At 35.8% G+C, this 16,184-nt stretch overlaps 1 protein-coding gene and 1 long non-coding RNA gene across 12 annotated transcripts in view; both read right to left on the minus strand.

The window, feature by feature from the left end:
• The window catches only part of LOC135786097 (uncharacterized), a 34,078-nt gene extending 18,239 nt beyond the window's left edge, over window positions 1-15,839 (minus strand). The window contains exon 1 of one of the 8 annotated variants that reach the window (XR_010546853.2): window positions 15,608-15,839. This is a non-coding gene — a long non-coding RNA (uncharacterized lncRNA). The remainder of the gene's footprint in view (window positions 1-15,607) is intronic. The other 7 variants (XR_010546849.2, XR_010546855.2, XR_010546852.2 and 4 more) reach the window with 7 other exon arrangements.
• LOC141279795 (uncharacterized) lies at window positions 1,147-14,941 on the minus strand. 4 transcript variants are annotated; one of them, XM_073814431.1, is made up of 7 exons: window positions 14,127-14,941; window positions 13,282-13,328; window positions 11,761-11,807; window positions 7,562-7,693; window positions 3,041-3,852; window positions 2,601-2,698; window positions 1,150-2,463 (listed from the first exon to the last, which is right to left on the minus strand). In XM_073814431.1, the coding sequence occupies exons 5-7, from the start codon at window positions 3,046-3,048 to the stop codon at window positions 1,418-1,420; spliced, it is 1,152 nt and encodes a 383-aa protein (XP_073670532.1). In that variant the 5' UTR covers window positions 3,049-3,852; window positions 7,562-7,693; window positions 11,761-11,807; window positions 13,282-13,328; window positions 14,127-14,941; the 3' UTR covers window positions 1,150-1,417. The 4 variants fall into 4 exon arrangements, 3 of the variants coding, with proteins under 3 accessions (XP_073670534.1, XP_073670532.1, XP_073670533.1); XM_073814432.1 differs by lacking the exon at window positions 14,127-14,941 and adding an exon at window positions 13,643-14,000; XR_012336595.1 differs by lacking the exons at window positions 1,150-2,463; window positions 2,601-2,698; window positions 3,041-3,852 and adding an exon at window positions 5,347-5,499 and having other exon boundaries at window positions 14,127-14,294.
• Window positions 15,840-16,184: the final 345 nt, after the last annotated feature.

The following is a 16,184-nucleotide window of genomic DNA, read 5'->3' on the forward strand; positions in this document are numbered from 1 at the left end:
ATCCAAGAGTTGCAGATTATATCCCCTGGTGCTGCAGTACTGACAAGTCTAGATAACAGTGATACAGACACTGCATCCGATACTGATACAGAGGAACACTCAAACCTACCCGAGCCCTTGATTGCTTTATTTGATGAAACACTCAGGGAACTCTCACCACAAAAATTGCAGGTGAAAAGTGAGGACACATTTCACAGACTGAAGAATAAACTACAACTGAATCAGTGTGAAAGGCTGGAATTTGTTACACGACAACAGTCAAACTCAAAGGATTGGCAAACCCACAGGGCTGGTCGAATTACAAGTACTAGGTTTTATAATGTGGCTACAGCTGACAATATTAGCAACACCTATCTGAGTGAGATTATGCAGTACAACCACACACAGCTAAATGTCCCATCTGTTCTCTGGGGTAAGTCCATGGAGGAAACTGCTAGACAAGCCTACACTGCCCTTACGGTCAAAAAACATCAAGACTTCAGTGTAAGTTCCTGTGGCCTAGTGGTGCGGCCTTCTGAGCCGCACCTCGGATCATCACCAGATGGCATGGTAAGATGTACCTGTTGTGGCCAAGGTTTGGTAGAAATTAAGTGTCCTTACAAATACCGTGATGGTCTTCAGGGAAGCACAGAGGACAGGCAGTTTTGCCTGGACAAGTCTTTCAATTTGAAGAATTCACACCCATACTACTACCAAACCCAACTACATATGTTTGTAAGTGACGTAAGCTACTGTGACTTTGTGCTGTGGACGAGAAATGAGGTTATAGTGCAACGCATCCTTAAAAACACAGGGTTTCTGCAGGAGAATTTGTCAAAGGCTCAACATGCCTTCATTTCAACTGTGTTGCCTGAGATCTTAACAAGAAGGCATGACCCTTCCTTGCGGGTACGGTCAGTCTGCAAAATATGTGAAAGGCCAGATTTCGGGAAAATGATTAACTGTGCCAGATGCGATTGCCACTTCCATTACAGCTGTGCAAGGATCAAAAGGAAGTCAGCAACTTGGTTATGCAGTGAATGTCAAAACAAATAACTGTTTTCTTTGCCAATGGCAGAAGCTACCATTTAATTTATGTATTCTGTAAAAAATTTTTTGGAGAATGCATTTTGTTGTTTGTATACAGATGCATTTGTTATTGTTTCTTTACAATTTCATATGTGTTAGATTAAATAAAACAAGTGACAGTAATTGTTACACTATTCCATAATATGATTTTTTTTAATGGAACATAACCAGAAACAATGTTATATATTTTGACAATATACAAAAGCAAAATAGCATTAATCATTAAAGGAGTAGTCCACTTTAAAGATGGGGCCCACTGACTTTACCATAGTATTTTTTTCTACTATGAAAAGTCAATGGGGCCCATCTTTAAAGTGGACTACTCCTTTAAACATTTCAAATGAATGACTTATTTGGAAATTCTGCCTTTGGGAACCACACTTTTACAGAGGTTTGTTAGTGCAGCGCACACAATCACTACATCATCTAGCATATCAACCTGAGACACAGGAATAACAGTTTGTAAAATCTTAAAATTTTTCCACCGACCAATGACACGTTCAACATGAATCCTAACCCGAGATAGTTGTCTGGATGTGTCTACTTCTCCTGCAGACAGTTGCTTTTTCCCTTTAGTAAAATGAGGGATACGAAGAGTGGCACCAATTGCTGCAAGCTCATCCCGTATTAAAAATCCCCTATCAGCTAAAACCTCATCCATAGGCTCCAACAGTTCCAGGAAACCTGACTCTTTGGTGATCTGTTTATCAGAAACCCGTCCACCCCACCCTGGAGACAAAAACGAAATTGCCCCAGCAGGAGTGATGGCGATCAAATATTTTACTGTATTATTGTGCTTATAGTTAGACCAGGTCTGGGCCCTTGCCGTCAAATTACTAGGTCGGGCTATAAAGATCTCTGTGCAGTCTATTATGCAGCGACATTTTTTGAAGTGTCGTTTGAACATTTTGGGCATATTTTTAAGTATAGCTCCCTTATTTGGCCATTTAATTAATGGCTTGAGGACCACAGACATAACAGAGATCCACATCCGATAAATATTTGATACAGTGCTTGGTGTTACATGAAATCTATATGCTAGATCAGTGTTACTGAGGCCCATCCTTAATTTCATCAAGACCATCAACAATTGGTCCTCTAGAGGAAGGGCTTGGTGACTTACCTCAATACTGCCACTTAATTTTTTAAGGAGCCATTCAAAGATTACAGAGGTCAGTCCAGTGAAAAACAGTAATTGTCCAGTGTTACTCTTAACATTTCTGTATGAAAATTTGGAATTCTGCAATTCTTCACTTAATCCTTCATTCTCACGGCGTAATTTAAAACAGTCCTGCTGCAGGTTGATGTAGTCTTCCTGCAGTTGACGATGTCTAACGCAAAGATCATCATATTCCTCTCTCGACACTGGGTGGTTCACTTCAGCTTCCTCCTCATCTTGAACAGAAAAAAACAGACATACAGACGTTTAGTGAAAAAGGACAAAAACTTTGAAGAGTGTATCTTTTGGTACCACAGGACTGGTGCACGAGACTGCATTAGTTTTAGCTTTGTATTCAAAAGATTATTCATACCATTGCAATGATCAATGGGACAGTCTTGTTCCATTTCAGCCGTGGAAGGAGCAGGTTGCATTTTAGGGTATTCATCTCTCTTCATTTTCCTGTGATACCTAAAGGAAAACAAAAAGGAACAATCAATGCCTTATGAAAATATTTAATTATTAGTTATCTACTAATTATTCATTATCTAGTTAAACTAGCCCTGCATAATATTGCTGTGATACTGAAGTATTATCATAGAATTTACATTAAATTAATGAATTTATCTGAACAAGGAATTTAATACTGTAACTGTAATCTTTTTAATTATAAACAGATATCAAAGAGATTTTGATAAGTATTAGACTAGTATTAGTACTAGTATTAGTATTAGGTGGTCTAGAAAAATGCGCTAGATTTATGGATGTTGCAAGAGAGAAACACAAGCCTTATAGGTAATTTTTTATTCGTACCTTTCCATTTTTGCCTGAGGTATCTGCGTTTGTTTTTTGTACACAAACAATGAGGGAACAAAGTCAGGACTACTGGAATCAAGTGACGCCTCTCCTACAGAAAAAAAGAACGGCGCACGCAGTGATTAAAAGGCGATCTAACGTTAATGTTGTCATAGTTAAATCACAATGTAAAGCTAGTCTGCTACCTGATAAGTTTGTAGCATCCCAGGTAGCCAAAACAGTTTGGCCCAATAATGGCCCAAATCCGGCAGGCCAGAAAAAAAACCACGGCCCAGTTCCGGCTGCCAGAAAAGGGCCAACTCTGGGATGAATGACGCCCCAGAATCGGCCCAAGTACACTGGCCCATTTCCGGGTGCCTTAAGTGAGCCGGCACTGCCAGCACAGTGCCAGAATCACGCCAGCTAAAACATTACACTCAGCCGAAACTGGCCCATGTCCGGGTGCTTAAAGTCAGCCGACACTGCCAGCACAGTGCCAGAATCATGCCAGCTTAAAATGTACACTCAGCCGAAACTAGCCCGAATTATTTTTTAAAGTGTTTTTTATTTTATAACCTTAGCCCTTAAGATGTCATGTACTTATCCCTTCTTAAAAAAAAAACTTTTATTATATTTAGTTAAAAAAAGTTAAACTGCACATTAGAAGTTCTATCCTCAATGTTTGTGATGCTTTTAATGTGTTAAGTGTCACACTTTACTGTAGGTGTTTAAAAAAAAAGAAAATATACAGTATGTTTACATGTTTATTTGAAACATAACATTACATTAATAAAACATTAATAAACATCTGGACACTCCTCAAGTGTACCCTAAAAGAAGGAAAGATTGAGAGAAAAGAGATAAGAGGGGGAACAGAAAATGACTCATGGTTACTTCATCAGATAGACTGAATGCATTAATGTTAACTTGGGTAAATGTTAAAGGAATAGTTCACCCTAAAATAAAAATTCTGTCATCATTTACTCATCCTCATGTTGTTTTAAAGGTAGGGTAACAGATTTGATCCTAAAAGATTTTTAGTTATGCTGGTTAAAAGTCTCCTCACATCCTGATAGCAATCACTGTGTTAAGTTGTTTAAATGTATTTGTAGAATTTATGTCATCTGTGAAAGGCGTAGGACCAAAAAATGTTCAACCAATCATAAATTTCGGTCCGAATGGACGTTTCCTTTTCTTGTCCCTCATACGTAAGCATAATTTGAATGCCCACCGCGCAGCGAGTCCATGCAGACTAGGGCTGGGTATCGATTCAGATGTTCCAGATCGATTCGATTTCGCTTCACAAGCTATCAAATCGATTCGATTCCGATTCACGATTCAATTTTCGATTCTGGTTCTCGGGTAGGTTTTTATACTTGATTCTCGATTCAACTCAATGAATATAGATTTAATACAAATACTATATTAATAAAAAAGAACAGTGAACAGCAGTTTACAAGTGTGTAATTAATAAAAAAAATTAAAAGCCACAACACTAACGTTGAAGAAGACTAGTAATTAGATTAAAGTTAATCTTACGCAGGGGCATCAGTTTGTGTTGAAAAGTGGTGGGGACAAAAGATTAGATGAAAAAAAAATTACAGCAGGACGAAAAAATATTGAATAACATTTTTTGATATTTATACCGAAAACAAGACAAAAATACCAAGATTTTTTTTCTTAAAAATCTGACTTTCTTACTTAGATTTTTTGTCTTGTATTCAGTAGAAATATCTAAAAATTCTTAAATCAAGATGTATTTTCTTGATGAACAAAATGACGTAAAAAAATAAGTCTAGTTATTAAACAAAAACTAAACAATTTAAGTGAATTTATGCTTTAAACAAGCAAAAATATCTGCCTATGGGGTGAGAAATTTTTTCTTGAAATTTTCTTAAATTTAGTGTTTAATTTTTTTTAAATGCTTACCCCATTGGCTTACCCCGTTTTATGCACAAAATCACTTAAATTTGATATTTTTGGTCTAAAAACTAGACTAAAAACTAGACTTATTTTCTTGGGTTGTTTTGCGCATCTTAATTTAAGAATTTGTACATATTTTTACAAAATATTTTGACAAAAATACGAAGTTTTTTTTTTTTTTTTTTATAAATTTTTTTGCAGTGTAAGTCCCACATGTATTGCTTGATTTTTCAGAACATTTTAACCAAATGTTTTCAAAAAGTGGTGGGGACAAAATCAGCCATTTCAAAAAGTGGTGGGGACAAGTCCCCAGTGTAAATGACACCTATGATCTTACGTTCAATGTTTGTGGAAATAAATATGAAAGAAAAAAATCTATTCTGCTCTTTGAGAATCGATTTTTATTAGACCACGTTTTAAAAAACGATTAATCGGAAAATCGATTTTTTTGCCCAGCCCTTACGCAGACACCATAGGTCATCTGCGTGTTCACATGCGCTTACCTCCTGTCTGTAAACAGCGAGAACAACAAACTTTTCTGCTGAATTGACAACCTGTACAGGAGGCACAAAATGAAAGCCATCTTTTATAACAACAACAGCAAAAACTGCCTGGATCGGCAAAGAGCAAAAACCCAAATTAACATCGGTAACTTTACTGCTTTACCACGAGATGCAAACAGCTGCAGGAGGCAAAGGGTCTAAAAGGGTCGTTGTTTATTTTGGTAAGGTACGCGATATGTTTGTATTGAGGTGGATTCGATATTCTACTTTGATGAAACATTGTGTTGCTTATGAAATTTGTGTTCGTTTACGGATTAGCATAACGATATAGTTACTACGTCTACACAACCGAACGTGTGCTTAAACTAATTCTGATATAAACCAGTTGTTTATGTTGGTTATTTTGGAAGTGTTATTCACTTTGTACTGCAAAGTTTTCTCACTGGTGAATGAGACATGAAATGTGACCGTCTGATCTGTGCATGTTCATGTGTTTGGAAAGAGGCGTGACTTTGGATGGCGATTTGACTTGAGGGTGGGATCGTGATTTCATTACTAGGCGGCTACCGTTAGCATTTTTCAAAATGTGTTACCCTACCTTTAAACCTGTATGAATTTTTTCTGATGAACACAAAAGAAGATATTTTGAGGAATGATGGTAAACACACAGCAGATTGTAACCATTGACTTCCATAGAAGGAATAAAAAAATATGATGGAATTTAATGGGTACCGTCAACTGTGTGCTAACCATCATTTATCAAAATATTTTCTTCATCATTTATCACAATACTTCCAAAATACTTTTTCCTACTATGGAAGTCAATGGTTACAACGTGCTGTGTTTTTACAATCATTACGCAAAACATCTTAATTTGTGTTCATCAGAAAAAAATCATGCAGATTTAGAACAACATGAGGATGAGTAAATGATGAAAGAATATCTATAGACCTTTTGCGTGTTTGCAAACAGAGATGACGTTTTTTTGTGGGCGGAGCCCAACTGGTGGCAGAAAGTGAATGCTTCTCAATAGCTGTGTGAAGTGTTTAAGCATTAAACTGTGATTTTTAAGGATCCGGTGTTCTGTAGAAGTCTGTTTCCCCTATATTTCTCTTAAGTGTAATGTTTCTTATGACGTTTTCACCAAGTTACGTTTACTTTTTAAATAAATTAAAAGTTTTAATGGCTTGGCTACTGATATGCTTGCATGTATGTAATGTATATGTATTGTTCTTTATTGGTAAATCAATTATTTTTACAGTATGAATCTCTGAAGTACTTATAAGAGCAATACTATCATGTATTCTGTATAATATTATTTATTAAACATTTAATCATTTCCTGTTTTCAATTTCTTCCTTATATTTTTATCCTACGTGTGTGATCTAAAACTATTATGTTTACATACAAATTAATTTGTATAGGCCTGTTTATATATTATTAACACTTTACATCGTGTGTGTGTGTGTGTGTGTGTGTGTGTGTGTGTGTGCGTGTGTGTGTGTGCGTGTGTGTGTGTGTGCTATGTTTATATATTTATTAGTAAACATCATAATTTAGAACAAACAGTAAGAAGACATAGGCTAAGATATAAGGTAAAAAGAAGTAATAGAAAACGAAAAAAATACGAAAACTTTAATAAATGGTAATATTATTGATATTATGAACTAATTCAAATCTTTAATCTTTCTAAATAAATTATAAACGTAACGTGATGAAAACGCTATAAGAAACACATAGAGGGAACAGACTTCGACAGAACACCGGATATCTTCTCTAATTATTTTCTATTCAATTAAAAGATTTTCAGATGATTTCATCACTCCAGCCTGTCCGGTTCAGGGCTTTTATTGCAACCATAAACACCTACGTTTATCTTCAAATGGTGTCTTCGACGACGGTATACTATAAAAATGAAGGTCATCTATTTTGGCATTCCTATTCTGACACTCAACAGCACAACAAAACATTTTCTAGTGAGTTATATTGTTCGTTTCACTCGTGTCTCATTCATTTCCACTGTTTTTCTGCCACCACATGCGCGCGTGACGTAACTGTGACGTCGACTCGCAAAAGGTCTATTGAACTATCCCTTTAACAACAAGTGAAATACCTTGAATTTGCTTGTTTTCAGGCCCGCTCTCTTCTTCTTTTTGCATCTCTGTCAGATGCAAGCTGCAGAAGTTTTTATGAACTTTTCTACTTCACCATCTGGTGCACGAACAGTACTTTTTCTGAACAGATTCTTGAAAAGAAACAAAATTATTTAATTAGGTAAATGCAAGCATGTTAGTTTAACCCTGGAGAACCCAAGAACCCTTCTCTTAGAATCAATTAACATTGGCCACATTTGACCCGTGGGTTCTCCAGGGTTAAATGTTACCTACAAGCTATTCTGCTTCAAAAACAATGACAGGTACTTTAGGGTGGAAGACTTATAGCTTCATAGATTAACATTGTAATGGCTTTATATACAGTGGCAAGAAAAAGTATGTGAATTTCACAGTTTTCTGAACAAATTTGTCATAAAATGCGATCTAAACTTTATCTAAGTCAAGGGCATTGATAAACATAATGTGTCTAAAATTACACATAATTACACAAAAAAATTCTGATCTTTCATGTCTTTATTGAGAACTACCAAAAAACATCTTAGTGCTTGTGAAAAAAATGTGAACCCTTGATTGAATGACCTCAAAAAAGCCAATTGGAGTCACGACTTAGCACAGCTATTGGCCTATTGTTTTTTCCCCAGATTCAGTTAAATTTTTTCTCAAATCTCAATCCGTGTTTTTTGTTTTATTCTGGATTCTGGTTAAATTAAATTTCAGTAATCAAAAAGCACATCTTATCAACTGAAAACATAACAGAAAATTAGCAGATCCACCACTGCAGTGAATATACTGTACTGTATGAGTGTGCGACTGTGCGTTTCCACAAGGTGACGTGCCCATTTACCAGCATGTATAGCTCGTATATGGTTCCCAGACACGAGGGCTCACTAAGTTTTCTTTCTTGTTTAAGTGAACATAAACAGCTGTATGTTTATCAGTATATTGAAGCAGTGCCGTCTTAAAGCTGTCTTGGGTGTTCAAAGCTGTCTTAGGTGTTCAATGTTCATTACACAAAAAATGAAAACCCCTCACTACTATTAACTGAATAAATTTCGCAGCTGCACATTTAATCCATACAGTGAGGACTGTGCAGTGTTTTATTTGTATTTATTGCTAATTCATGTTAAAATCATGTTGACAGACAATTTCATAACTAATATATTTACATTTAATACAGATGCCTGAAAAGTAAAACAAGATGAGTATAGTATTATGATTAAGAGGAAATATTAAAAATTTGGTTGCTTTTCAGTAGCATTGTTGTAGTGACAGCCAAAATACATTGCAGTGTTTCCGCTATATACATTCAACCGCGGCGGCCCACCACTCCTAAAACATCCCCGCCACGCCTGCGGTTGTGGATAGAAGGGATACAGCAAACGAAATCTCGTTGGATGAGCACTGTTTTATCCTAATCCTTGAACCAAACCCAACTCTAAACACAAAATTTCACACGATTGTAGGATGTATTTGTATCCAATTTAGCCAGAACCGCTGTTTTCATCCTAATAATCCTACCTCCAAATCTAATCCTTAACTTTTCGGCATTTGCTGTATCCCTTCTAGACAAAACCCACAGCGTCAGCTCGCAAAAAAGCTACCGAAATGTCCGCTCTGCGAGACTGGCTGTCTAGAAATAAATTCCTTTCTGGATTTGCGTTGTTCACTCATTTATAAATAAATCTCCTAAAATATCATAATTTCCTCCATGGGTTTAGCTTCATGCACAAATAGATTTAAATCAACAGAGGATTATTAAGCTACGTTTCTGTTTTGAGAAATAATAATAAAATAAATAAGCCTATACGAAATATGTTGCACTTAAATAATTATTAAATTGACAAAACAAATAAAAAAGTATTTGAGTTTCTGTTCTTTTTTTGTGACGCGCTCTAAAACCAAACCAGCAGAAAGCACGTCATGTTTTTAATGATTATAAATAAGCACAAGGTTTTCTCCTTATTGTGAGTTTACACAAATAAAAATACATCATTTGAAGTTTCGAATGTTGTTTTACTTTTATCTTTATGACTATAAATTTAGGGTAATTTAAGCTGCAAGGTCATCACGCATATGACGTTCACCGGCGCATATCTACACCAACACAGCGCAGGGCTGCGAGAAAAGACATTATTAAACTTTTGATTTAACATATTACGAGTTTTTTGGACATTCATTTGGAATCACTGTACTCATATTATCAACTTATCGGGCCATTAGTTATTCAGTATAGGCTATAAGCGCAGCGCACTGCTGAGCGCTCAGCTGTCAGTCAATCGTCTGTGCTTTAGATCGACACTCACAAAGTTTCACATTAAATGATAAGATATTTGTCCAAAAACAAAAGGCTAAATACTGAATACTACTTATATGCGACTGCAAAACATTAATAGTCGAATCTGTTTGTAAGGAAACTTACATTATTCCCGTGGAAAAGAAGAACGTTGGTAATAGAAACTTGAGGCAGACGGTGAGACTGTTTTATCTGTTTTCAGACGAAACAGCAGGGTCGGGGTACCCGCTGGTGAACCGCATAATATTTGATCTAACGGGTGTAATAGGCTATTTGCGTGTCATTTGTGTTGTAGATGCAGGTGTGGACTCAAGAGTAAAATGCGGGTCTAACATCCAAGACCAAAATTCGACTCGTTTTTAAATGTCCCTTGCTTATTTGTGTTTAAGATCTGTCTGAAGACCGGTAATGGTTTATATTTAACTGCGCGATTTGCGGTGTGACCGGCTCGGGGTCACAGTCTTTATGTCAAATGGTACGGGTGTGAAATAAAATTGCTGCTGATGTCGGATAACTGGTCGGTTGTTCTGTCAATCACAGCGGTGCGGATTATCAAACAGGACTGCATGACTTTGTAACAGCTCTGTACGCTAAACACGAGGACCAACTTGCAATGCACACTACATTAAAACTACAATGAAATATCCAAACTACGTACGTAGCTGTGTAACGTTTTTTTAAGAAAATACCGTTTAGATCAAACATAGAAAAGCAATATGCTATAAATATAAGGAAAAGTAAATGACAGCGTGAAAATTATAAAAAAAATACATGTTAGTTTACTGTAGCCTATATTCTACATTACATTTTTTTTTACATTTATAATCATCATGGGCGCCCCCTGCCGCCACAGCTGAAAAAAATCCTAGAGGAAACACTGCATTGGCCTATATGTAATACACATGAGTAGTACAAAGTCCATTTCCTACTTTGCAAACTCGGCACAAAAAAAAAAAAACTAAACAAAAATGAGTGGAAGTGGCAACGAATATCCAAAGATGATAAATTGTGGACAAAAAGGTAGCACGAATTCCTTTATATGGAAGTGGTTTGGCTAGCTAAAAAACTGACGAGGCGCAGATTAAAATATAAATGAACCCCCTCTTGTTTTTGTGGCTTCAGTCATTGTTGGCATACTGTTTTAAAGCTGGAAGCATTAACAACTTGCATCGAAATATATATCATTATCGTTCAATATGGATTTTTTTCTGAGATCACATTTTTGCCATATTGCCCAGCCCTAGGCCGATGTATTTTGGCTGTCACTACAACAATGCTACTGACAAGCAACCAAATCTTTTGTTTTTTTATCATAACACTATACTCATCTTGTTTTACTTTTCAGGCATCTGTATTAAATGTAAAAATATTAGTTATTAGAATCTATGATTTAACATTAGCAATAAATACACACAAAACACACAGTCCTCACTGTATGAATTAAATGTGCAGCTGCAAAAGTTGTTCAGTTAAGAATAGTGAGTGATTTCCATTTTTGGGTGGAAAGAACATTTCTGACACAGAAAGCAGTAGGCTACTGTCACTTTAAGACCCAAAACAGCTTTAAGACTGCACTGCTTTAATATACTGATACTGACACATCTAGCTGTTTATGTTCACTTAAACAAGAAAGAAAACTTAGTTTAGTGATCACGCATGTGTTGACTGCGCGTTGTGTGCGTGCTTCGCGAGCCCTCATGTCTGAGGAACAGATGTCAAGCGTGCGCGTTGTGGGAACGCTGAGTTGCACACTCATACAGAACAGTATATTCAATGCAGTGGAGGAGCTGCTACTTTTCTTCATTTTTTCTAAATTTGTGAATGTCCTGTAAATAATATATACTTTTTAAAGCGGTACGGATGTGTGCGTGGGCAAGGCGGAGATGGAAAGAAAGTATACTGTACCTTTTCTGTCTGTTCTGTTCCAGCCTTTATTGGAACCTGCTAGTGCTCTGAAAAACACATGAAAGATCTGAATTTCTTGTTTTATAATTTTTAGACACATTATGTTATTTATGTATATTTATTCAGAAAACCATTACATTTTCTTGCTAATGTATATATACATAAACATACAATACATATATAATATTGATGGCTCTTGCTTCGTTCTGAAACCCTAGATGGCAGTTTTCTTATCCTCGAACAAACTGTCATCACAAGGGCCATGTTTACATGCACAAAATTTTGTCAATCCGACTGAATTTAATCCGATGAAAGGTTACAACAATACAGTTTACATGCACCCTAAACATGTTTAAATGTTTGCACCTCAAAATGTTTGTTTTCATGTACAATTTATATAAACCGAACATCTGTGCAAGCGCACAGCCAGGGTTGGCAGCTTCACATATCAAAACCATCCCCATGGACATTCAAAATTAGCCCAAAAGCATCCCAATGACTTATCACAGCCCAAATACCAATAACTAATGAACAAAATCCTTTCATATCTGACCAGCAGAAAAAACAACTCGCAAAGACAGTTTAAACAGTAGCCCAAATCTGAACGAAAAAAAGAGAGGACTTGGCAATGCCACCCCAAAGCCAAACCAAAGCAAATAAGAGGTAAATATACGACGTGAACTTGAGCACAAATTTTCTGTGCACATGCACAATGTATTTTTGCATCCGACAAAATACTTTGATTCACGCATTTACATGCATACTTTTCTCCTGCTGATCGGATCACAGATTGGACTACACCACCCCTTTCAATACGATTCAAATTTGCATCCAATCTACCTCAATCATATTGATTAAGGTTTTTACATGACGACTTTTTAATACGATTGAGCCATCAATACGATTACAAACTAATTAATTGGTTGCATGTAAACATAGCTACTAGAAACATAAGTACTAGAACAAGGGCACACCACTAAGGTAAAAAAAACGGTTACATGCCCAATTGTGCCAGTGTTGTATTATCGAGAAAGTTCATTATTATTTTTTATACCTTTTTAAGCCTTGCCTATTTAAAATTTTAATATTTGCAAGATGCAGCAAAAGAGAACTCAATTTGGTTTTTAAGGGTTGTTTTGAGATTTTCAATTATATAAAAAAGTAAGTTTTCCTTACTCTTAATCACACACATCCACAGATAATTGTGTTTTCTCTACCATTATATTTATATTTCAAAATGACTGCAAATGCCAAATCCATAAACTGTAATTGTGATCTAATAAAATATCTTGTTATTATAGTGTACATAACAACGTTTACATATCAAAGTTTAGTTTAGACTACTTAATGTAAAGACTTTTTAAAGACTTGTTATTTGTAATATATATTTGTAGCCCTAAACAAATCCCTATCATACTTCAGGCCCCAATTGACCCCTCAGACAGTCCTGACATTAACAATGCAACAAAACTGATTCCCAAGAAATATCCATGCCCCATCCAATATTGTACTTTTACTTACATTAATTCTTCAAATGAATTCTGTCCAAACTGATGATCTTGAGAAATCTAAATGTGACAAAAACAATCACAATAAGTTGTTAAGTTGTATAACAGACAGACAGATCATAGATACAAAATGTTGAGTAATAATTACATAATTAAGGTTCACTCATTTTCTACAAAGTATCTTTCAATAGATGAAATCGGTTATAATGTTGTGCAACAGTGAGGTGGAAATATTTTTACTGCAGGTGCACTTTAAGTAAAGTAGTTTAACTACCAGCTGTGTCCTGTAGCTGCAATGCTCTCTATTCTGTGAAATTTAAACATTTTTTGTACCAGACAAAGTTATATATTATATATATGGTAAAAAAAATTACCTCAGTCAGCTGTATAATAGCGGAACTGGCTGAGGTGGCTACGAGTGTTTAGCAGAATAGCTTCACGATCCCTCAGTTACTCCCGCCTGCTGCATAGACTGCTGAGGCAAATCCTCAGACCAGTTTTATGAGTTGCGAAATATTATTTGTTTGTTTTGCTAAACGAAATATTACTGTTTAAGTAAGTTCATTAAACTGAGCAGAGTTCATTTCTTATGTCCGAATTCTCCTTGTCAGATAAATTATAAAAATCGATTTTCTACTCAAATTTATCTAGAAAGACTTCAGTATTTTAATAATAAATTCAAATGCTAATTTACATATTTGTTGAAGCGGGATTGTGGTCATTTAAAAAATTACGTATACTATATCAGTCACACCAATTTGTCCTTCTTTTAAATGAAGTTTACATATATCTAATATGTGCAGAGTATAAATATTTTATGCATTAAAATTATGTTAAATAACTTCCAAAAAGTCTTACCTCAGAGAAATTGCAGCAGACTTCATGCAGCAACAACCGTTAAAGCCCGGTAAATGTCGTCACTAGATGTCGCAGCTAGTGCGCATGTCTTGAAACAGCAGCAGTTCTTTTTCCAAAATAAAAGTTCCTTTAACCAGCTTTAATTGTCTAAAAATTGTAATCGATAAATTATAAATAGATCAATCTTTATGATCAAATTAGTTCAAATTCTGGAAAAGGGCTGAAAAATTGTAGTTGTAGTAAACAAATTGACAAGCTTTACAGCTTATTAAATTTTTTTATAAAATCTCAATTTAGTATTTGACCATTAATTAATAAAATATGTGTTTGTTGACATATTACATACATAGAAAATATTTCAGTATAAACTTAATAGCCCAGATACTTACATTCAATAGGCTAATGGCACTTTATGCCTCTACAAACCTATTCTTAACATTAAAATATGCTTCTCCCCTTCCCTTATTTTATTAGGGAAAAATTTCTAAGCTTAACTTTTCCTCACACTACTTTTCACTTATTGACATAGGCTACCATTAATCAGGAAAACTAAAAACAATTATCAAAACATTAAATAGAAACAATTATATGCATATCAATTGTTAAATTAATATATTTTTATTAAAACAAACGTGAAATGTGAAAGCCAATATGTGGAAAATATGCCATTTGTCAGCCAAAATCGGACCAAATCCGCATATCCACAGCCTAGCCGAATCTGGCAACTTTTGCTGGGCCAGTGCTGGCTTAATGCTGGTAAGCCGCAGCCAGAACACAGCCGTGTGCGCCGACACTCAGCCGGATCTGGCCCGAATGCACTGGCTACCTGGGATGCCACAGTTCACAATTAATGGCAAATATCAAACTTCATTTACCTATTAAATCAGTCTACAGTTTACAAAAGACATTTGTTTACTTACCATGGCTTAACCTACCATTGTTGACACAATGTTGGCGCTAGCCTACGGCTAACTACTAGCAGCTGGCTAAGTTACGTCTGTAGCATGCAACAGGTCCATGACATTTGCAAAACTATTAACCTGCATATCATAACGTTATACGCTAGTGTATAGAAAACTGTTCATATAATCCAGGCTTCCTAGTTTAATCTAACAGGTCTGATAAATGATGACTTACCTGAAATGAAGTGAGCACTACAAACACGAGCCTCTTTAACCTTTGCATTGTCCCAATCTGCACGTTTAATTGCTCGCAGCCACAGATTTCGTCTATTCTTTTGAAATGGATGAGATCCTGCAGGAATCCTAAAAAAATTAACTCCAGAGCTGGTGCGATTTTCACATCCGACGACGCAACAAGTAGGCATCCTTGACGAAACTCAACTAGATGGAAATGACCGTTCTGACCCCGACATGCGCAGTGCGAACCGCGAATTCTTCTGTGACGTAAACCGTGAAGGGGTCTATACGACAATCAATCTTTAGATCCACTACATGCATAACAGAATGTTGGTTACTTACCTCTACTGATGAAACTCCTTCGTCAGCGTTGTAACTTCACATGTTGGTTTTGGTAAATCACACGAGGCCAAAGATCGAGGTGAAAAAGAGAAATAAATCGTTCTGCGATCGTTTAACGCGATGAGACACGAAGCCTTAAAAACCACAGGCTACTCCAGCCCAAAGATTAGTGTAGCCCTTGTGTCCGGCTTCACGTGGCTTAGCGTTAACCAGTATGACATCACAGTACCGCGTGGTTACACTGTTTCGTGGGCTTTTGAATCACTCTCGCGGTACTTCAATGTCTGCGCATGTCTGCATGAAGTCAACCACTCATGCTTGTAACAGGGGTAGCGTTTGAGCGCTCAGTGATTTAGGGTGTTACAAAACAATATTATTACATTAATATTATCAATTAGTATTGTAATAAAGCTTTTTAAATTTTTGTTAATGATTAAGTGTCATTAACAAACTCTGATTTAAAACATCAATATATATGCTACATAATTTTCCTTAAATCATCAAAACATCCAAATTCAATGAAACAAAAACAACAACAATGTATTTAAGATGAGACACATTCAGCATATATAATTTT

Source organism: Paramisgurnus dabryanus, chromosome 4 (genome assembly GCF_030506205.2).
Source record: "Paramisgurnus dabryanus chromosome 4, PD_genome_1.1, whole genome shotgun sequence".
Classification (NCBI taxonomy): domain Eukaryota; kingdom Metazoa; phylum Chordata; class Actinopteri; order Cypriniformes; family Cobitidae; genus Paramisgurnus; species Paramisgurnus dabryanus.